The sequence below is a fragment of the Varanus komodoensis genome, unplaced genomic scaffold (assembly GCF_004798865.1).
Source record: "Varanus komodoensis strain SLA01 unplaced genomic scaffold, ASM479886v1 scaffold1, whole genome shotgun sequence".
NCBI classification, from domain to species: Eukaryota; Metazoa; Chordata; class Lepidosauria; order Squamata; family Varanidae; genus Varanus; species Varanus komodoensis.
Window position 1 is genome coordinate 105,308,108 of NW_025335268.1, and position 24,201 is coordinate 105,332,308.

Sequence of the window (24,201 nt, forward strand, 5' to 3'; positions counted from 1 at the left end):
CCCTCTCATTTGGGGATCGACTGAAGAGTCGGCTCTCCATTTGGGAGTCCATCACATCTGATGGGTGGGTGTTATCTATCATTCAGCACAGATATGGAATCGAATTCGATGTTGTGCCATCACTGAATCCTATCCGCTATACTCCGACTTCCTTGGTACTGTTAGACGAGATTCACCAACTCCTTGCTAAAGGAGCTATTTGTCGCCTGTTGTTATCGGAGGGATTCCACGGGTTCTATTCCAGATACTTTACGGTTCCGAAACAAGATGGGGGTCTCAGACCAATATTGGACTTGAGAGCTCTCAATAGATTCATAACACCAAAGAAGTTTCAGATGACCACACTTTAAAGTATTCTCCCGTTGCTGGGAAGAGGGGATTGGTTTGCCTCATTGGATCTGAAGGATGCCTAGTTTCATATTTCAATACATCCAAGTTATAGGCGTTTCCTTCGTTTTGCAGTGGACTCTTAAATCTACGAATTCAATGTGCTACCGTTTGGATTAGCCACTGCACCATGGGTATTTACGAAGTGTATGGCTCCTGTCTGTGCACACCTTCGATTACATGGAATTCGGATATACCCGTACCTTGATGATTGGTTGCTGGGCTCCGACACAGAAGCAGGACTTTCGTCTGCTGTTGAGTTTACATGTGCTCTATTGCACGATCTTGGACTCTGTATTAATCAACAGAAATCTTCCCTTCTCCCTACACAGGTGATCAACTTTATCGGAGCCCGGCTGGATTCGAAGTTGGCAAGAGCCTTCCTTCCTCGGGACGGACGGCATGCGATTGCTCAGTGCATCGCTCAGATTCGACAAGCAAGAACCGTCCCCACCCGGTCTATTCAGAGCCTGTTGGGACACATGTCTGCTTCCATCGCTATGGTTCTGCATGCTAAACTCAGGCTACGTCCCCTTCAACTGTTCTTCAACGGAATGTTTCAACCACAGACAGATCCACCTATCAAACGGATTCGACTCCCAGCTTCCGTTCTTCAGTCCCTGTTATGGTGGATAGACCCAGCCAATCTGACTGTAGGCGTTCCGTTTCGACCCCAGTACCCTACAGTAACCCTCGGCACCGATGCATCTCTGCTGGGATGGGGAGCAATTTGCTCCGATCTACATACCCAGGGGATATAGAGTCACTGGGATTGCAGGAACCATATCAATTTTCTGGAACTTTTTGCCGTTTTCAAAGCCCTTCAATCATTCGAGTATGTGCTTCTGCACCAGGTCATCCAGATGACCTTGGACAACATGGCGACAGTCTTTTATTTAAACAAACAAGGGGGAACCTGATCCCGGAAACTAGCCCGCCTGGCCATGCAGTTTTGGGACTGGTGCATACCGAGAGGTATCACTCTTCTAGCAGTTCACCTTGTGGGCACAGAAAATACAGATACGGATCTCTTGAGCAGACATATGTCGCGGTCACACGAATGGGAGCTAGACCATCGGGTTCGCGACATGCTATTTCACCGATGGGGCCAGCCAGACATCGACCTGTTTGCCACACAGCAGAACAGGGCATGCACGGCCTATTGTTCCAGAGCGGGGATGGGTCAGGACTCGCTCCGGGACGCTTTCATGATCCCCTGGACAAATTTGACTTTTTATGCTTTCCCTCCGATCCCAATCATCATGAGAGTGTTGGCAAAGATCATTTACGAAGGGGCCACAGGGCTACTGATCACCCCCTGGTGACCATGTCAGCCATGGTTCTCAACTCTCCTTCACATCTCCCAAGAAGAATTTCTCCAACTCCCTCTTCTTCCTTATCTCGTTACCCAGAGGGAGGGCACGATCTGCCACCCAGACTTGCTGTCGCTGAAACTGACTGCATGGAGGATACGATCACCAGCTGCGATACATCGGTATCAACACCACCAACCGTCCCGGCCATTCCTGCTCAGCAGAGTCTACACCCAGACCTACAGTATATTCTCGAATCTGCGCTACGACCATCTACTCGGAAGTCGTACGCGGCAAAATGGCAGAGATTCTCTAACTTTGCCAATTTACACTCGTTTCTGGTCCCTTCAGCTTCTGTTTCACAGATACTTCAGTTTCTCTTTGAATTGCATCAGTCTGGACTCAAACCTTCGTCCATAAGAGTTTATACAGCAGCGATTTCACATTACCGGGGAACTATACATGGTCAACCTCAGATTAAAAGATTTTTGAGAGGCTTGAGTAATCTGCATCCAACTATAAGACCTCTAATGCCCACCTGGAGTCTTTCGGTGGTTTTACAAGCACTGACTCGATCACCTTTTGAACCCATGGCGACGATCGATCTACGCCTTGCTTCATGGAAGACTGCCTTCCTTGTTGCAGTGACTTCAGCCCGTAGATCCTCTGAACTCTGCGCCCTTCGGGTAGACCCCCCTTTTCTAAATTTTCATAAGGAAAAAGTGGTTCTTCGGCTGGATCCGTCTTTCCTTCTGAAAGTTGCTACTTCGTTTCACATGCAACAGGAGATTGTTTTACCAGCATTCTTTCCGACCCCTTCGAATCTGATAGAGTGATCTCTACATATGCTGGAAGTTCGTCGTTGCTTAGCCTTTTATAGGTCCAGGACTGAGTCTGTTCGGCGTTCCAATAGACTTTTTGTGAAATATTTGGAACATGACCGAGGCTGTCCAGTCACTTCACAATGTCTTTTGAAATGGATAGTGAATACAATTGTTCTGTCTTATCAGTTAGCTAAGTTGGACTTGCCATTTACTCCAAGAGGTCATTCTACAAGAGCTGTTGCTGCTTCTTTGGCCTTTGCATCAGGGGTCCCGATAGAAGGTGCAGGGCGGCCATTTGGGCTACCCCGTGTACCTTCACCAGACATTATAGACTCGATGTCCGTGCCAGGCAGGATTGCTCTTTTGGCAGAGCTGTCCTTTCTTCTGTCCTTCGCTGATGACCCCTCCCTCCTCCATTTGGGGTAAGCTTGTTATTCTACCCATATGTGTGATGCACAGAGGCCACGACGAAGAAGAGCAGGTTGCTTACCTGTAACTGATGTTCTTCGAGTGGCCTCTGTGCAGTCACACAACCCACCCTCCGACCCCGCCTGGTGTCATTGGTGGTCCGACTATTTCTTTCGATACTATGATCTCTTTGCTATGTGTTGTACCACTACTGAATTTGGCTATCTTGTCATACTGACAAACCTTATTATAAGAACAAACGTCAGTCTTTCAAAGACTGGAAAATGGCGGACACTCCGCTCCTTATATAATGCTAGGGGGGAGGGGGAGCGGAGTTCCCGCCAAAAACAGTTAGCTGTTAATCTTCCGGCCAAAGGCACTGCGCAGGCGCAGAACCCATATGTGTGACTGCACAGATGGCCACTCGAAGAACATCAGTTACAGGTAAGCAACCTGCTCTATTTTTCTGTAACCTAGATGCATTTCTTCTTTATCTTTTCAAAATTATTTCTTCTGCTGTCCACTGGCCTTGCTGGTAAAAAAATCATGGTCTAGACATACCTATCCCTATATTAGCAAATGTAAACAAACTTGGTGGGACTTCCATTGCCGAAAATATTGCAAATTGCTCTTACACTAATTGAGGGTTGTAAAGGTATCAACTACAACTGGAAAATGCCACAATACACTCCGAGTCATTATAATAGCCTTTGAGATAACAGTTTAAAAAAAATTAGTATATTCTGGGGAATTATACAGAATTCAGTACTTCCAATACATTCCTTAAAGTATTACAAAAGCAAGCAAGCAAAGCATTCTGATGCATAGAGGATCCAAATTCATTCCATTATCCTACTGCATTCTAATACAAAGAGGTTTTCTGTACTGGACCTAAACCATCAATACCGCGCGCGCGCTCGCGCTCTCTCTCTCTCTCTCTCTCTCTCTCTCTCTCTCTCTCTCTCTCTCTCTTTTTCTGAGGTTAAAGTAAACTTACAAGACTAAAGAAAGCAAGCATTGCTCTTGCAGATGTATTCTGACAAGTTTAATACAATCTGGACTTGGTCAGCTACACAGGTTTGATGAAGCGAATGGGCCACAGGATACCCGCCCCTGTATTAGAGAAAGCAGTTAAGGGTGGTAATCAGTTCATTTCAGTGTTTACCCTGACCACAACTGGTGCAAATACATCTTTATGAAATAATCATTTCTTACATCCAAAATAGTTTACTTGTATGGATGCTGTGGGTTTTTTTTAAATAATGGCACATCTCTGCTCCAATGCTTCCAAACTTGCAAGTGCTGTTCTAATCAAGCTGCAAGCTACTGGAGTTGACAGAATTCAACTTCATTCCTTTTTGAAATTTAAATCAAAAGTTTGACTTTCATGAGCTGTTCAAAATTGGAGTAATGGCTTATTGCAGTAACTTTACTCCTTTGGAGGCTTAGGCTTGCCCTCAGTATGTTTTTTTCCTGCACATTTATGGGCAAAACATTTAAGAGGGTAAGTGTTAAGGCATATTTTACAGGGGTTTGACTAGAGCAATGTGTTTATTCCCTATAGGATGCAAGCACAAAACTCCCATTAACCTTCTACAGAGTCATGTATGCTCATCAGAAGGGAAATTGCTCCTTAAAAATTCAGCAAGTATACAGAAATTAAATTGTTGCTTAGGTTTTTATCCCCTTGTTTTCCTTTAACTGTAAAGATGTATATATTTTCCCATTGCTCATGACTGACAGGCAGCATAGATTTTGACTACAGTTGCTTCTCAGTAAGAATGCTGCGCATATGTTTGTTCTCTTAAAGCAATAGCCATAAATTTCTCTGCTTTCTTTACCAAACTGTTTGAATTACTTATTTAGAATGGTTTCTTTAAAACTAGTCCTGGCTATTTGTAAAACTTTTAATGAGTATAAAGTATGTGAAAATGCTTCTGTTCTTTTATAACTGGACTGAAGTAATCTAACTGACTACACAAGGTGTGAATTAAGCAAAGCACACCCCTTTTTTCAGGATTCAGGATTTTTTGTTATTTTCTTCCATGTGGCCTGTACATTTAAATCTGATGTCAAGAATAAAAAGAATGGAAAGAATAGTGTGGCAAAGAAGATAGAGTTTGCAGATATTTCTGACATGGGAACAGTAATACAAAGATTTTATGAACAAGATCTGAACAATTCAGAAAACATTATTTTTGCATACGCTAAAGCTGATTTAAAAGGCAATTATTAAAATTACCATAAATTAGAAAATTTCACTAGCATAGCAATATATGCACACTTCGTTAAAATGTGTATCATGGTTTTGAAAGAAACGTGATGAGTGACATATCCAAGAGGTTTAAGATAATCTAGTATAGCTAATTTATACTTTGTGAATGAAAAATGTGTTGTGAATTACACAAGTGCTGGGGCAAAAAGTATATGGAAGCAATGTTGAATCCATTGCTTGGATAACTTGGCAAAAGTTCTCTATCAAGTTAGCATTTCAAACTGGCACAGTTCAGAGCTTACATATCTATAGTCAATATACAGAGTCATAGCTATGCACAGTTATTACTGTGGAATACCGATGCATTGTTAAAAGTTGTGCGTTAGAAGCTAGAATTTGTTTACATATTAAAATTATGAACAGTCTTTCCATTAAAACTAAGTATGAAGGTGGATAACAACAAACGACAGATAAAACAACAATGATAGAATTAAAACATTAAAACTTTTCAAATCAAAAGCAGACAATTAAAAAGAAAGAACATCAAGATGAGAACCTACTTCAGCTGCAAATTAGCTTTAATGCCAAAGCTTGTCTTAGAAAATATGTCTTTGCCCACTGGCAGAAGGACAAAAAAATGAAGCCAGCATGATTTCACTTGGCAGGGCATTTCAAAGACTGGGTGCCAGTACCAACAAGATCCTTTCCACAGAATCTCAAAACAATGGTGTGCTCAAATAGGATAATTGGTCTTTCAGAGGGCCTGATCCCTAGTCAGGTAGATTTTATAGATCACCAGTGCTTTGAATTGTGCTCAGCAGGGAACCAACAGACAGCATTGCAGCTCTTGTAGCAGGGAAGTCAGTTTGATGTTCCCTCATCTGAGTGCAGCACATGTAAAATTTGTGAGGAAGTTTCAAAGGAAGTACTATCTAGAGCACATTGCTGCTGTCCGAATGGAATGTTATCAGGGCAGGATGTGACATCTCCAGGAATGGTCACAATTGATGCTTTAGCCTTAGTTGTGCAAATGCTCTCAGGGGCATTGGCAAAACCCGGCCATCCATCTTTGGGGCTGAGTACATTCACGCTGCAATTTTATGTCTCCAAGGTGAGTGTAAACCTGCCAACATTGCATGGATCTCTATTCCCTGATCTGTCCTTTGTCGAACCAAAAACATCTCTGTTCTGTGATCATTGAGTTCAGTATTGTTTTGCCCTATCCAATCCTGGTTTAAAACTTCAACAGCTTCCCTGGATTAAAATTGAAGCAAGTGGCACAGTATACTGGATACTGGCTTTTCTGTTGTAACGTAGGTGACACTGAGGTGACAGAAACATGTTGTCTGGTTGTTTTAAAGTCATCAGAACTTTTGCTTTCCTAATGGCAAAATCTCACTTTAATTTGGTAACAATCAATACAGGCTTTTTTCCTAATTAAAGTAATCTGTTACTGTGAATACATCTTGTATCAACTCGCAAACAGGCTGTTGAATAGTCTGTATTTTGAATGTAAAGGTTATATATATATGCTTGTTAGAAGTTTTCATTAGAAGTTCGCAATACAACTAAACATGCAAATACAAAGGTTTTTATCTGATAAGAACATCTTTTCAGATGTTCTTATCAGTAATAAAATAGATCCGTAAAAATAGGTGTTGACACATAGATCTTACTTTCTTATTTTTGCAATTTATTTTATAAAACAATGCTTTATTCAGTTTCAGTAATTCTTTACATTAAAAGGTCTTGCCTGGCAAAATATATGACCTCCACAACAAGAAATGAAAAAAAAAATCTTTTTACCACAAAAATGTTTTAGTTTTGTGTTGGATTGTGTGTGTGCAAGCAAATCAAAATGAAGCAGCAGCCCTTCTAATGCCATGACACTGCTTTTCTGCTCTGAGGAGAACATGTTTATTTTACTTAGCTCTATATATGACCAAAGCTCTTCTATGAGTCAGATGTGTTTCCTGGCAATGTTAGAAATGAGGAAAATTCTTGACATACAATATTATGAGAAAACTATCTTATTTGGAAATATGATGGGAAAAAACTTCAAAATAGTAGAAGTTATAAGCAATGTGTAAATTCTGTTGAATGTTTGCAAACTGCAACTGTGTATGGCAGTGTAAATCTAATACCTATTATTTGACATTAGTCCAGCTCCTTAGTGGCTTATCTTAGTGGTCATATACATATATACAAATACACATACAGAAAATAATCCTGAGATTTCCTAAAGTAAGATAATGCTTTACTTATATTTGTAGTATATTCCTTGAGTGTTGCTTTGTGGAAAAAGAAATGCTTGCTACTAAATCTCTTATATCAGAGAATCTCTACATTACACCAATGCAGTGATGCTATTTTGATGATAGAATTATTTAGCAATAACATTATTGACATATTGTTAGTCTATGCATATAGATAGGAGGTCTAAAAGTGTGTGTGCAGAATGGAAAGATACAATGCAAGTCCCACTTTCACTTTCCCCATCCTACTTGTTTGAGAATTTTCTGTACCAGGCCTCAAAGTTTGAGAGGGCTTCTGCTTGCATTCACTTCAGTCTCTGCAGAATCCTTTGCAAAACCAGGAACTCTGATGCAGTTGCTAGCCCAGAAAATTCTACCTCAGTTCAGGGAAGTACAGGTAGAAGCCAGCTTCAGTCTTGCCACTCAATACAGCAAGGATGCTAACATATCAGTCCATGGATGAACATTGCGGATGGGGCTTGTTCACAGAGCTGTTAGATTAGTGTTAACAGGATTTTTATTCCTAATCATACTGATATAAGGTGGAAGATGGTTGGAGTTAGAGCATGACAGAGGAGAGTACAGCTTTGTCAGGATGATATACTTACCCAGGGTTCCAACCCAGGTTTGAAAATAGTGTAATAAAACATATGAAAAAAGGACAAAAAGTGGTATACATTTAATCAAGAACTGCAGATCACTCCAAATTTGAGGATAGGATTCAGACTAATGGTGCAACAGAATCACCTAATCAGTTTAGCAAGAGAAATAGGTAATGCTGCCTCCAGAGTGTATTTTTTTTTTGTTACTTTGTCCACAGAATTATGAGTATGTGTGAACTTGATAGAAAATTTAGGTTAAATTTTGCACAAATAGCATGACCTTCCAGTGAAGTAGTGAGGGTAGATAGGTAACTTGTTTGTTCTCAGAACATTTACAGATACTCTCCCCTAACACTAGAGACATAAAAACTTATAAGGACTCCTGACTACTTGTGCTGGAAGGCTAAAGTACCCCACAGGTAACGAAAAGGGGAATTATGAGGTGGGAAAGCCCATATATCAAAGCAGGTGTGGCTCGCCACCATTCTTCCCCAGCACCCCAAGGCAGGTAGAACACTCGAACACCTGTGGCCACTGTAGATGCCACATGGTAGTAGATTCAGGAACATTTGGCTCTTTGACTAGCTGTCCCACCTGTTTGAGATGCCATCACCACAATGTTGAACTTCTCTCTTGGTAGAAGAGTGTGGTCAGGTTGTAGATTACCCCTGCCAATCCAAGAGGACCTACTTCTAAGAGAAAGGAAAAACTATGAAAAGACCCCCTGCTGAAGTGAAACTTTGTCTGGGAAACTACCATCTAGCATTTCATATTTATCTCTTTGGCTCTGGTTGATGGCTCTTTGGTTCTTTGCAGTATCACATGTTCCTTGGCACAGTCGACTCAGAACTGCCCTTGGTTCCTGGCTCCACTCTGAAGCTGCCTATAGCTCAGCCTGTGTTTCTTTTTTCCCAGAGTATGGGACATTGTGCTGATGGAACAGTGTCCCTGTATCTAACAGGGAGTTTTAGTGTTCTAGTTCTACACTTTGAATCTAGCAGGAAGGTATGCATTATATATTAGAAAGGAAGCACCTATAAGCAACAACCTTCCAAATCCAGGTTGAGTTCTACATAGAAGAGAGGGCAACAGAAAGCAGAGCCATTTTTGTTGGTGATCACTAAACATTTCATCCCTTTCTACCAATTGTCAAAGACTGATAACATACTTTTCCTGGCAGAATCAAAGCCACTAAGACAAAACTGGAAACAGGCTTCCAGCATGTCTCTCTATACTAGATATGTGGATATTGTCATAATATTACTGATGATTGTAATACTTGGTAAGTATTGTAATACTTGGTAAGTGCCTAAAAACAAAGTGCTGTGCAATATGTAACATAAAATTTGCGGTGTTAAAGCCCTGCCTGCTGGTTGACAATCCAAATAAAATATAAAGGATAGGTGTAGATCCAGTTTGAATGAATTGCAGATCCAGAACCAAAGTTGTCTGGTTCAGAATGGTTTGGGCTTTGTCTGAGATTAAGCAAAAATTGCTTGAAGTACCTTGAAGCAAATCATATATTCCTGAAAAATTCGTCTACCTTGGAGATTTCGAGGGCATAGATAGAATGAGACTGAGTCAGACAGTCCGTTAAAAACAGATCTATTTCCCCTCCAAGCTGAAAAGAGGGAGGGAGGAGAAGTCATAACTTTGTGACTGCCTCTACCTTACATCTGGGAAATAATGTTGCCAACGCTTTCCTTTTTTCTTCCAATCACTCTTCTTTGGGAAGTGATGTAAAAGATGGAACATCACTTGCTATCAGATGAACTGAAAGAAAAAAAACCAAAGACTTAAATGTTTTTATTCATCAAAATGCCCTGATCCCAGTGCCCATCCAAACATTTTACAGATTACTCACCAAGGAGCATCTGTGGTGAATGCTATTTTTGTGCAAATTGCGTACTGAAACACAGGGGAGGAATTGACTGCCTGATGCTAAGTAAGTTTGACTCTTGTCAGTGCCTGGATAGAAGACTACTTGGAAAATTAATGAAAGCTTCCGCAAGCTCTATGATGGGTTCTAAATATATTTAATATGTGAATAAACAAAAAGAGCAGCTTTTCCTGCAAAGAAATAATAATAAACTTAGATATTCCTTCCTTCAAAAAGCCAACTCCCTTTGTAAACTGTAAAGGCACCAAATGCCAAAACCTCTGCACCTGTCTGAAAACTGATATCCCTCATACATGCAGAAAGAACTACTACATCTATAGGATCACTCATCTCTTCTGAAAAATGTTACAGTTGTTCATTCACTGTCCTTTCATATAAGTTAATGGAGAGACATGCAAACCCTTAAATTTTCCAAACTAAAGCTCTGCTTCAGACCTAAGAGAAGAGGCTCATAACTAAAGGATTCTGAATCAAACTGGCTGAGTTCTTGAACCTTGTCTTCAGTTAGAGATGTACAGCTTTTGTTAACTCAGTTGTGTCTGTGTTTCTCAATTTTTGTTTTGTCACTAACTCATTGAAGGAATTGGATTTTTTAAAAAAGTAATATATGAGAATTTTGTTCCACTTACATAGTGCAAGTACACAGTAATGTTAATGTGTGTTAATACAAACGCAGGTTTTTAGAAATTTCTTCTACACACTGAAACATTCACACACACACACTAAAGAACAAACAAAAACGGTCCTTAAGTCTGCAGGGACCATGTGACTTGAAAAAGCTCATCCCTATGTATTCTGTACATCATAATAATAGAATTCTGAACCCATTTGAGGTCATTACAGATTCCTATGACATCCCTGTCACCCAACAGCTGCATCTGCTATTAAGTGTCACTAGATTAAAGACCCTCTAGTCAATTCCATAAGCTACATTAATAAGGGCTAGCCTTGACATGCTGGTAGTTGTAGGGTTTTTTGTCCAAACCAATTTAGGGTTGTACCATTAAGCTATCACTAAATCTATATTCTTTTACATGTGGCTTAAAACAATATTTCAGAAGCAAAAGACATCCTTTGTTTTTGGATGTTTTAAAAATGTGTCACAGAAAGTAACATCTTAGGAAAAGTATTGCCAACTGTGTCTTGAAGAAGAGCGAAATTCCTACTTTCCCATTTGCTGTCCTCATGTAAGCATGTGTATTATTAATACTAATTTATGATATTATACTAAAATAGATTATTTTAACTTCATTATCTGATTGATCAGGGTACATTTTATTTGCTTTTTAAATGATGAGACACTGCAGTCCTTCCTCTTATTAGCCATTATAGCTCACTAGTCCTGTGTTTCTCTTATCTCTCCACAGGTAGAGCAGCACCCATCCAAAATTCCTACCCTTTTGTCATACCATAAGTTAGGCTTACAAATTAGAAGTCAGAAGTGGAAAACTATTTCTTAGGTAGGGAAGCCAGCTTGCTTAAAAGAATTCCTTTACCTTTCAAAATTGTATGGCAGATGAATATGTATTGGGTATAATCCTTACAGAATTCAGATACTTGTTACTGTTTTAGTCATCTACTTCCAAAAGAACAGGGTCTGTGCAAGGAAAAAAAGGTTGGCAAACTCATTTCTACATTACGCTATCACTTCACTCACTTGCCGATACTTTTCAATAAAGTTATATTTCATCTGTGCCTCTGTTCTTAAAAGTCATAGCATCTCATCTCTCTTAAGCATCTCATGATGTAATCACTACAGGACATTCCAGAGGAAGGTTCTGTTGGTTCTCTAGCAGAATAGCCCAACAAGGGTGATAAAGCGAGTTTAAACGGTGCCATGTCCTCCTGATGTCTTCCATGCTTACAGGTTACAGTGATAACATGCGTATTTGGTCCATTTGAGAGGGAAAATACTTTTGTCAGAGAGGAAAGTTTGTCACATGAATGATGCAGAATGTGCACCGCGTTCCTTCCAATGGGCTCTGGAGGCTTATGCCACGTGCTCCTGCTGTGCAGTGTGTGTCATCTTGATGGCACAGAGTCTAGAATAGGCTGTTTGACAACTTGATAATCCTACTCCTGTTGTATGTTGGTGCTTGCTGTGCATAGAGAATGTGGATGAGTGTCACTGTGTTTAGTGGATGGTAATATGACTGGTTAGATACAGTTTCAATATAAGCTAAGGTAGAACTGTGTAATGTTGTTTTCTGAAACGGTTATCAAAAACTGGATGTTTCACTCAAAAAAGGTCTATTTTCTGTTATTATTAAATTTACTTAATTTTCCTGCTTTCATCAAGTAACTGACGTTTTACTGTCTGCTGCAGAAAGGTTATTTCAACTATTCTGGGAAAATGTAATATCTTATCTATAAGTGACAAAACTACTGGTTTAGAAACTGGAATGTTTCCTGGGAAATCAGTGGGATTAGAGGTTATTGAGGTTATTAGAGGTTATTGAGGGTATTAATTACAAAAATTGGGAAATATTCTTTCAACGTTTGAATTTTGTGTGTGTGTGTTTTGAAAGGCTGGTTGGTCAACAAGGGAGGTACACATTTCTTGCTTTTAAGGCTTTAATAACTTCTCATGGGTTTTTCTAAACATTGCCTTTTCAGTTAATAGTAGTTTTCCTTGGAGCTTATGGTCATAGCTTTTAGTATTTAACTTATATTAATGATGGTGTGCATATTCTGAATTTGGATATAAAGTTGTGCATGGAAAATTGTGCATTGTTTTCTTGGTAATGTAAGCTTGTGAAGAGACTGACCAAGTTTAAATGTAATATCTGAAGACTCTGCTTTGTCTCTGTGATAGTCCTGCTATGCTGTGAGTTGGGCAGCCTAAAACTGCAAAACATGAAAGAAGATGTAGCTTCCCTTCCAGACAAGCAGCAGCAACTGGATTGAATGATTGTGTGTTAGTATATCCATACTCCCTCAGCTTTAATATGGGCAGTAACCGTTGCTGGTATAAAGCCTTGCAATGAAGATGAATGATACTATAGCCTTTGATTAATCCAGAAATGGAAAAGCCAATATAACAATAATCATATACAGTTAAAATGCTAAAAATACTTTTCAAAGCCATGATGGAATCAGAAAATTGCACTATTAAATTTATCTGTGTAACTCAATTATACAACATAGTAAAATAATATCATGAGAACAGAGCATTTAAATGCATGTTAAGATAATTCATGTAGTTACTTTTCAATAAAAGAACCCGACAAAAATCTGATAGCTTTCTAGTACAATTTTTAATATGCTGAAGGAATATACAGTGTAGTAATTTCAGTATCAGAATGCCTTGAACTACAGGGTTGGCCCTCACATGAGTTGGGATTTGAAGGAGTACCACTACTCTGGTGGTGAAGTAGGAGTGATGAACTGCATATGCCAACATAGCAGAAGGGTTCCCTGCTGGTACTGCTGAGTATACTCCAGAGAGCCCAACCAGTAGCTCTTCAATTTAGCTCAACCAGCAGACCTTCAGTGAAACCCCTTTCCACAATGCCTGACTGTGGGGAAGGACTTCCTTAGAATCAGGAATCTGACTGGGATTGTCCAACTCTCTGCAGAGGCATGCTGACTACTTTTTACTCTTCAAATGTCAGCAGAAGTGCTAGCAATGGGGAGGTAGATGGGATATGCAGAGGATGGAAGAGCTGGTACAGGAGGTGGGAAACACAGTGGGGAGAGCAGTAGGCACTGGGATGTAAGGTGGAAGTGGCTGGAATGGGGAGCTGGACACAGCCAAGCTGCACATGTGCTGTCCTGGTTCAGGTAGTGGAAGAACTTGTGCCAGCCCTGTTAATCTATATAAGAGTAAAACATACTTGTTTAGTGATGAACACAGTAGAATTTCAGTGAAAAATAGTACAGTATATCTTTTCATTGTCTGCTCCATTTATAAATGTACAGTTTCATATTCTGTTTGGAACTCTCAGATTATTTAAACTATTGTCAGATGATATAATAATGAAAACGTGAACTCATCTTACTAACTTACTAGAACTTTGTCACCATCATAAACGGGAGCTCAGGCAAGAGTACTCAAGCTACACAAGGGAGAAAGCAGGTGGCATTTAACTACTCTAAAAGTCAACAGTGTAGACAAATGTATCACTACAGATGTGATATAATACATATGGTAAATATGGGACAACATTTGCAAATATTGTAGCAATTTTACTAGAGTAAAACTTCATGAATCTGAAGAAAAATCAATTCTAATGTCTCTGGCTGACAGTACATCTGTTTATTTTTAATCGTTTTGTCTACAGATAGCTTACTGATTGACTACCAGTTTACATTCAGCTTATTACAAGAAGATGATCGCCATCACACTGCCATAAACTTTATTGCAAATCCTGAACAGGTGAGCCAATATAACTGATGGTGTATAACATGACTATTTAATGATTAAACTAGGTTCACTTTATAATTCATTCTTTATTTCTTTGTGGGAACTAAGATATGTCATATAGCAGTGATATAAACAGTATCCAACTCAGCACAGGCAGGAGAGTTACTACACTCACGTGTTGCATATGGGTTTCCCGTGAATGTCTGGTTGGCAGCAGTAGAAACAAGATGTTGGACTAGCTAGGTCTTTGATCTGAACTATTATGGCTTTTCTTATATTTAGGTTGTTGAACAGCTGGTTTGAGAATAAATGTTGAAGTAAAGACTTGCACTCATCTTTATTATAGTTTTGTTTCCAGATATGTCTAGATCAAAACTTGTACAGATACCAAGATGTGCCTTATTTTTTCTCTGCTGCTCACTAGCTGCCTTTCCCTTAGAATGTCTCTATCTGCAATGGAACTCTAAAAAAACTGCTCACTGTATGCAAAATTGTATGGTGGATAGTGACCTTTGTAGTCAGTCCCTTCTAGGATTTAAGATACAGACAAATATGGTTGATTTCTGTTGATTATGTAAAACCTCCGAATGACACTACTATTTCATTGGCTGATACGAATCCATCAAGTGACACAGGATTTAGAAACTGTAGATTGCAAATATCTCTGCACATTTTGTAGCAAATCTTCCTTAGAGACTTAAGATATCCTAAGATTGCTTCTTCTTTGATACTATTATACTTTCTCTGCCAATAATGTAGGTGCATAAATTTATAACAATAAATATAATAATCAAGATTAAAAGGCTCAGGAGATCCACTGTTGGCTTTTTTAGTTTACTCTCGAAGATTTTAAAAAAGGGCTAAATTCCCTATCCATACCATTCCTACTGCTACTCCTGAGCGATCTAGAATCTGATATTCAGCAACTTTACCTCTTCATACAATTGCTATTTAGTGGTACTAACTCTGTCCATACAGAAGTAAAATAAAAATATTTATCATGATTCAACAGATCTGGGAAGTTCAGTAATCCTACTCTAAAGTCATCTAACTATGATTTTCTAACATGGAACAGATGCATATGGGTGTGGGCTTGAGAGGGAAAATATAGGACACTTAGAATTTATCTAATACTCCTCTAATAATAACAAAAATAGAAATAATTTATATAGTTTTTGTTGAGTTGTAGATATTGGTTGCTCAGCTTTTATTTTCAAAAAACTATAGCCTGAAGAACCTTTGGTTAATTAATCTACAATAAGATATGAAATCCTGTTTTTTAAAAAATGCTAATCTAAACTAATGATGACTAGGAATAAAATACTATGCGTGTTATGGCTGGCTCTGGCAGGCTGAGTACTGCAGAATTTTTTAAATATATAAACATGTATAGAATTATACCTTAAATAACAGAAAAAAAGATTTGGTCTATGTTACTTTATTTGGATCTTATAAATAAGTGTATTTTTGTTTGGAATCTTAGATTATAATATGGAAGAATAATCACTAAAATATATTTTTATTATTGTAGAAAATAAAAATTGAGAATATAGTTATTGCTAGTCTTATATTTTTTAGATATAATCTTTTTATGCAATAAAGCTTCCCTGACACAATTAACATCAGTTGTATTGACAGATATACAGGCACATTCATACAGTGTTTTTTGTAAGGGTACACATGGCTTTGTGTACATTATTCTAGCAATTCTTAAAGTAAACATAAGCAGGCCATTGGTATTATCTCTGTGTTCAAGGGCTGATGAAAAATATAGCTGCCTAAAGCTTCCAGTGACTTGGTGGCTGTGATAAGACCCAATCAGAGAGCTTTTCACTGACATCTTATTATATTAATGCAACACGATGCTGACCTATGGAGTGTCAGTGCCTTATCCCTGTGCCAGTGAAGAGGCACGTTCCTTTGTATGTGTTGCGAGAGCATGCATGGAAGTTTGGTCAAAGTGATTGGTCATATTTGAACCCTCACCCTAAATTTAAACACAGTATCAAGTACTGTGTTTTGCCCCTTCTGTAAGAAGTAAGTAGCCCTCCTTGAGCATGAGGAACAGTTTTACTGGTTTCTGTCCATTAGCTATTTCTACTGAAATCAGTGAGGATTCCCTTGAAATCAGTAATGGCTATACCCCAGAGATGAATCTGCAAAAAAGGCTTCTACTGTTAACTATTGCAAGTAGATACGAGCATGTTCAAAGGGATCCTCATTCTTGATGGCTGTAGAAGGAGAAGGCCATCTAGTGTGTGCACAGGATCATGGCTGGTGTGTTTATGTTCACAGTGCACGTTTGATTAAATGTGATTATTTGTAGAGCCATCTCTTTAAGCAATATATTTACATAATGTTCTTTTTTCCCTTTAAAATTTTAGTCAAATAAAAATTTGGACATATCTATTAATGCATCAAACAACTTTAACCTGAATATCACTTGGTCCATTGGCTCTACAGGTAAGAAAGATCTAAATGTATATCTTTTTCCATATTGTCTCAAATACTGATAGTCTAGCTATATTTACATGATTGCCCTTTTTGTTTCTTATTAGTAAAGCTTAATAAAATGTATTCTTTTCTCATTCTAATTATGCCATTATTAATGATATTACTTAAAACTCAGATAATTTACAATCTGAATAAAGGTTCATTAACACGTTAACTTTCTTCTCTATTCAATTAAAATTACTTGGGTAGCAAAACCTTGTATGCTCTTTAAATTTTTAGAATGGCAGTGTTATGAACGCAGTGATTTTAATTAAGATAAATTACTTTCTTAACTACTGCAGAGACCGAGTTTTTAATTTCTTTGTTTCAATGTTCAAGCTAGGAATTTAATTATTAACCTTAACATTGATATCAAACAATAAAATCCTTCTGTGTGTGCTGATAAAAGAACCTGCTTATCTTCCTCATATTTTTTTCCTTCAAACTTTTGAACCCAATTTCTCTGTTGGCTTTAATAAAAAGCTTTGTTTAGAAAGTTTCTTTGAATTGGCTATGTTGACTTTCTGAAAACATATCCAAGGAGAGCACCATTTATCACATTTTTAATTAGTTATGCAGAATAGTTAAGAACTGGAGGCAGTTCATACTTCAAGCAGCTGATCTGTTTCTCCAAGTGTCAAGTTACATTTATATTCAATGAACAGTACAATATTTGGAGGGGAAACATGCATTTACAAGCATATGGTTGACATACACCAATGAGTTGAGCAAAGTGTGCTTCTTCTGTAGGTCCCTGTGTTTTGTGGCAATCTGCACCTCTTCAGACAGTTCAGTTTTTGTCACAAGATACATACAGAACCTGGTTGCCTAGAAAACAACCATGCATATCATGTGAAAGTGAGAAATGGTTCTAAAATATGTCTAAAATATAAAAATATGTAGCAGATTACTGTAGCAGAGGATCTGAAAGTGCATGCATCGCTCACATACAACCTTTCTTGTTATGGTAAAGCAAACCCTATTGCTCTGAGATACATAGTGTTTCAGGGTGTGTGTATTGCTTAGCTATGCTAGTAGAAGCTTCTGAAGAAGAGCTGAATGATAACAGATACGGGGAATAATAGAAGGGATGATACTGCTTAAGCTCTTCCCTTCAGAAGTGCCTTATACTGCTATTTGTAGTAAAAAGGGAATGTATGTCCTCTAATAGGAGTAAGAAAGGTGTAAGAAAAAGGCTCACAAAGCAGGTAACATGTGGCAGGCATTAAGCAAAATTCGCTAGTGGAACAGAATATGGCCTTCACTGCATTTTTCATGCACTAACTGGATCATTGTTGAGTTCCATTTAAGGTGCAACTAGATTTCTGGTAAATAAAGGATTCCTAGTCTTACAGCTGCTTCTAGTGCTTGAAGAGAGGGGTGGGGGTGGACATTTGCAGGACATCTGCAGGAGCTGCTGATCCATCAGTGTGCCTGTTGCACTCTGCAATCCATTGCTCTACCTGCTTTTTTCCTAATGGTTTCCCAGGCAAGTGTCTGCGAAACACTCTCAAAGGGAAGGTGACCAGTGGAGCCCCCTTTTCCCTGTAAACACTGTTTCTACTTCTCATATCTCACCATTCCCATCCTCCCAAAGATTATGGAAGATCTGTGCTATTTGTAGCTCACCATTCCTAGAATCCGCTCTACTTTTTAAGCCTATGTCTCATTTTATTCATTCAGCAATATACAGTTGAAATAATTGTTGTGGCGTCTCATGTCTTAGAAATAAACAATGTTTATCTAGTTTAATATTAAACTAGATAAAAGCAACTGAGATAAGTAAAGCAATATTTTGCAATCAAGACAAAAATATTGTCTGCACTTGAATAAGTTATGCAATTTTGGTGTAAAGTTCTTGTGGAAAGTATATTAGCTATGTAGTTAAATGGGATCTATTTGCTATAAATTTAAATCCATTCAATATATTAGATGTATGAATCTTTTGTAACCTTTGAAAGTAGGCATAGGGATGCTGTGTACTATGGCTACATGTATAAATTCATGGTGCCAATATTTGATCTATGTAAGGGCTTAGTTTTATGAGTTTTAAATATCTCCCCTCCCTATTTATGACAGTCTTTAAGATCAATCAGGTGTGCTATTTTGAGTATATGAACTGTCTGCTTCATATGAGCTGCCTGCTTAGTTTGAACAGTAAGGTATACAGAGATGGACCTATAGAGGATGTCCAATGGAATTCGAATTATTTTTCTTCCTAAGATATATCCAAGCATAAAGAAGGAGCACTTTTTGACATTGTTGTTACATTGCCTTCCTTTGACTGAGTAGAATTATTCAGCTTTTGAACATTAGAATTTCTTTCTGTATACAGTTTTGTATAACCCTCTCTATCTTTAGGCATGAATGGGTTACAAGCTAAAATAAATGCATAAACCCTTTTATATTTATTTTTTCATAGCTGGAACAATATCTGGAGAAGAGATTCCTGTAGTTTCAAGGGCTAATATCAAGGAATACAGAGATAGTTTTTCCTGTGAAAAGTTCAACTTCAGGAGCAACCCTAATATCACTTTCTATGTATATGTCAGCAATTTTTCATGGCCAATCAAAATACAGGTTAGTATAAACAACAATCTTGATATATGTAATATGTTAAGTTAGTTCCTGCACATACCATGGCCACCACGAATGTATGCTGGCCGTGTTCCATATGGAGGGGCTGTGCCATACCATAAGTGCCTTACAGTCTTCTCCTTAGCATTAAGCATGTGTGGTTCATATTGTTTAAATGGTCATCAGACCTTACTGTAAACCCAGCCACCCAATCTGCAAAATAAGGACCTGGTTTCATTACTGAGTGAACAAACAAATCTGCATGCTTTTCTGCACATTTTAAAAACCACTGACTAGTTTTCTGAAAACCTTGTGAATTAATGAGACCTGATTGGTGGAAGAAAAAAGTGTATGCTTTTACGCAATGGGAAATTAGAGACATCTGCTTAAAACATAATGCCATGTTTGATACAATATGGCCTAGCTGCTGCTGTGTTATTAAATCCATAATCTACATTCTACCTGTATTCTGTGTGCACAGTTAAGAGCTTATAAGAATATTGTGAAGATACTCTGTCATTCCGAGGATGGGCCCAGGAAATTCAGAAGGATGGAGGAAAGTGTTTAACTTGAACACTATCTGTTGCATTCAGCCCTGCTTCTTTGGGGAGAGAACTCCTCCCATTGCAATGGGGACTATCGGGTTGAGAAAGATGGAGGGGCTTCAATTTTTCAGATTCCCACTTCTTCTTAAGTCCTAGTTCTACTTCTTATGCAGTTCTACAACACCTTCTTCCGCCAGCACGAGCAAGTTAGGAGAGTTTAGATTCAAGCCAGTGCTTAGATCCTTAATATTATATCACAGGCAAATTTCACAAAAATGGAGGTGGGAAGAAAACTGCAGACTTTTAGGTTTGTTTGGGCATCCCCTCTTTTGGCTAGATGAAAGCCCTGTTCAGACATTTTCTTCACGCAGCAGATCTGGCAGCATGTTCCTATACATGTCCACTGCAAAGAAAGCCACACTTGAGTTAAATATGATTTAGTTCCAGGTAAGTGGGTATGTGTCAAGGAAAGAGGGAGTGGCTGAGCCTGAGCCTCACTTCTCCTCATGCACATAGCAACATCCTGGGTGGTTAACTACAGGTACAACTTTACCCTTACTAGGTTTGCATGACATAGCATCCCATAATGCACTTGATGTGCAGCTTGCATTTTTGAAATGTCAGCCAGCACACTGCAACAAAGCACAAGGGTCAATGGACCCATGGTGGCTTGTTCTGTGGTGAAAGCCTAGACATTTAAGTTTTGATCAAATGAGGCAGCTACATTTGTCTTAGAAATTCTTCTTCAACTGTCACAATGAGATTTGTGTTCCCATTCTTGAGTATCCAAGCTATAATGAATATTTTGATTATGAAAACAACATTGAAATGCAAGGTTTCTGAATTGGTTTTCAGTGTTCATTTCAACTTCTTCTCTTCCATGTCATCACACTATAAATCAGACAATATTTGATGTTCATGCATCTCTCTGTCTTGTGGTTATGTCTTCAGAGCAGTCATCCAGTAGGAAAGCTCTTCTGCAACAAATAAAGAGACAACAAGATGGTAACAAATGGTATTTGGTATTGCCACCATTCAGAAGCCAGTTCTACAGCACAGCCAATGGCAGCTGGTCTGCTATGGCACCAGCGTGCCAAAAAAAAAAAAAAAGACCACCATAGTAATGGGGAATAATGGAAACTGACCTGGGGGTTTCTGCAGAAAGACTGAAAATGAAGGTGTAGATAAAAGGTATAATCAGTAAAGGGAATTCCTCACTGTGCAAGAACAGAAAAAGATTGACATAGGTTTACTATGTCACGTTGTCTTTAATATAAACCATTAGGTCCACAGAATAGTAATAAATCCCCAGCAAATTCTCAGGCAGATTTTGTGCTCATTCAATCCCAGACACGTGCTGGGAAGTAAATTCTTCTGGAAAAAATATATAGATTTCAGATGCATTTATTCATGAATTTATTATTTTTGCATGTTGCCTTTTTCCCTGATATGTATAATTACATGTATTTGGGAGGCTGTTTTTTCCTGTTTGTATACGCTAATCATTCCAACATCCCCAAGGCCTCTTTACATGTATACAAAACTTAAAATACAACATTGCTGAAGACTTTAAAAATATAAGCGTGGTAGAGAATAGTCAAGTATGTTTTCTCTACAGTTTCCAAGGCAAGGTACTTCATTGTGGCAATAAAATCCAACACATATTGGTCTTAATTCTTTCTGCACTGTTGAACACACAACATAAAAATGATTGTTTCAAACATTAGTGGTTCAAAGCTATTTCAGAATGCCTTCTTCAGCAAAAACAACTTTCCTGGGAAATTTTTTTTGGCTAGTAATTTTGTAGTGTCCTCTCTTGCTTACCCTGAGGTTCCAATATAATGTTTTATAATGTGTAACATATGCAGAAATTATGTCATAATTATATGATGTTCTTTGATAAATAGTAGGACAAAATTTATTACCTTCCATTTAAAAAAGTTTTATGTAACAGGACTGATAAAGTAAAAGCACAAAACCTAGGCAATTATACACTTCCATTTATACATTTACTAGAAGATTTTAGCAAGTCGATTCTAAGAAATTAGATTAGGAATATGGTCTTGTAGATTTCTTTGTTCACCTTTAAACTATAAAGACTAAGGAGTGGGGGCAATTAAAAGCAAATGGGTTTGAGGATTTTATCATGGTCAGTAGGTGTGGCAATTGTGGCGTACTAGAGAGAGAAGAGAAGTGCTTTGCCCAGTATGGAATTTGTGCTTTTGAAGACTTTACTTGAAGTTACTTGCAACTTGCTCAAACGGTTGTTCTCTGTGATGGTGAAATCAGACTGGTGTTTCAGGCTTGCATATTCCCTCCATTCCTTCTCATTGTGCACAGACGGCAACAGCTGAACTGCTACATGGGACATTTCCTGAATGCATGATCATCTCCAAGCATATAATGCAGTCTTTCCTATTAGAGATGTGCATGTGAGATACAGTTGAGGTTATTTTATTCTTAATTAAAGGTTATTTCTTTCAAAATGTTTTTGTTCTTACATTGTAAGTTTGGATTTAGTTCATTGGAGGATATTATGGAACTGGCAGTGTTGAATGGAAAAGGCAGTCCCACCACCTAGGACCATGTTGTCCCAATGGGCTTTGCTAGGTATCTTCTTCTGTAATCCTTTTTTGGTTTTACACTTTTCTTCTGCCCCCCTACAAGCCAGGGGACACAAGGAATGACATCATACAATGCAAACTATTACAATCTAAGGAAAATTCATATAAAATATAGATCGGATTATTTTAAAAATGAAATTAGTGCAATTGAATCCATTTTGATTTGCACATCTTATGTTTCTATAACATTTGGTGCAAAAGAAGGTGTAAATATCATATGATGAGAAAAAAATTAAAGGAATACTAAAGGCCAATAAGAACATTGTGGAGAAGCTGAATGAGTTATTTCCATTGGTCTCCACTGTAGAAAATGTAGGAGTGATATCTCTACCCAAACTAATGTTTCTAGGAAGGGAGTCTGGGGAACTGAAGCAGAGAGTGGTGGCAAAAGTTGATGTTCCCAACTGTATTGATCAATTGAAAGTTGAAAAATAACTAGGCCCAGATGGTATCTAACTAAGAGTTCTTAAAGAACCTAAATATGAAATTGCTGATCTTCTAACAAAAATGTGCAACACGTTCTAAAATCAGCTTTTCTACCAGATGACTGGACAATGGCCAGTGCGGCACCATTTTTAAAGGCATCTGGAGAGCAACATCAATTCTTTAAAAGGGGCACTGGAGGGGTTCCAGAAAATTACAGACTGGTTATCTTAAGGCTCACATAAATTGGTGGAAAGCAGCATTAAAGATAAAAGTAGCATATCAAAGAACAAGCCCCACTAAAAAAGTATTGGCACAGCTTCCACAAAGGTAAGTCCTGTCTCACTAACCTTTTAGAGTTCTTTGAGAGAATCAGTAAAGCTTTGGTTGGATTCGCACAACACAGCAAAGAATCCTTAATCCTGTTCTGTTTCCAGGGCATGCAGATTTTGAGCTAAACTGACAGGTCAAACAATCATATTGTTACCTGGGCAGCACCATTTCTATGCTCGGTGCTCTATCCTTCTGTGCTTGCCATGAATCCCAGCAAGCAAAATCCCCATCCTTTCCCTATTCTTGCCTGTGGACTAAAGCATCCTCTTCCTGACCAGCCTGATGTAGTCCTTACACAGATTCCCCACTTCTTCCTCCTAAAGGTACCTGTGTGTTTTTTCACACTGTTTCTGTTTCCAAGAGTAAACACAGATAAAGACACAGCGTTTGGTGTGAATAAAGCAAGTAATCACATGCCTGATACTAGGGAGCTGAGGGTAATACAGGTCAAACTCTAGAAGTGGCCACTTCTGCAGCTGATCTTGCCACTGAACTCTGGTGTTTCCATATTGTTCCTGCTGTGTTCCTCAGCAGTTGGAATACATACACATACACGTACTGCTTTTGATAGCAGAGGTAGAAAATAGCCTTCAGGACTAGGAACCACTGATAGACTTATCTTTTGTTCAGTCCATCTTTAAAGCTGCCCCAATTTCTGGCCATCACTACTTTTTGTGGAATTGAACTCTGTAGTCCAACTATATGCTGTATGAACAAGTGCTTCCTTTCCTCTGTGCTGCAACTCTCACTAATCAGCTTCATGATGTGACTCTAAGTGCTATGATTATGAGAGAGGGTGAAAAATGTCTCTGAACCATGCATAATTATGTACACTTCTGTTATGCTCCCTTACTGCCTCTTTTATAAGTGATACAGTCCCAGATGTTGTAAACTTTCCCCATAGTGGAATTTGCTCTAGTCCCGTGATCATTTTAG

At 38.4% G+C, this 24,201-nt stretch overlaps 1 protein-coding gene across 4 annotated transcripts in view; it reads left to right on the plus strand.

Moving 5' to 3' along the window:
- The window catches only part of ATRNL1 (attractin like 1), a 619,481-nt gene that overhangs the window by 234,488 nt on the left and 360,792 nt on the right, over positions 1-24,201 (plus strand). For all 4 annotated transcript variants that reach the window (XR_006415620.1, XM_044439583.1, XM_044439591.1 and 1 more), the window contains exons 22-24: positions 14,188-14,282; positions 16,655-16,733; positions 19,186-19,343. Coding sequence is in view for 3 of the 4 variants with exons in the window: in XM_044439583.1 (XP_044295518.1) it covers positions 14,188-14,282; positions 16,655-16,733; positions 19,186-19,343 (332 nt within the window). In the remaining variant the exon portion in view is untranslated. The remainder of the gene's footprint in view (positions 1-14,187; positions 14,283-16,654; positions 16,734-19,185; positions 19,344-24,201) is intronic.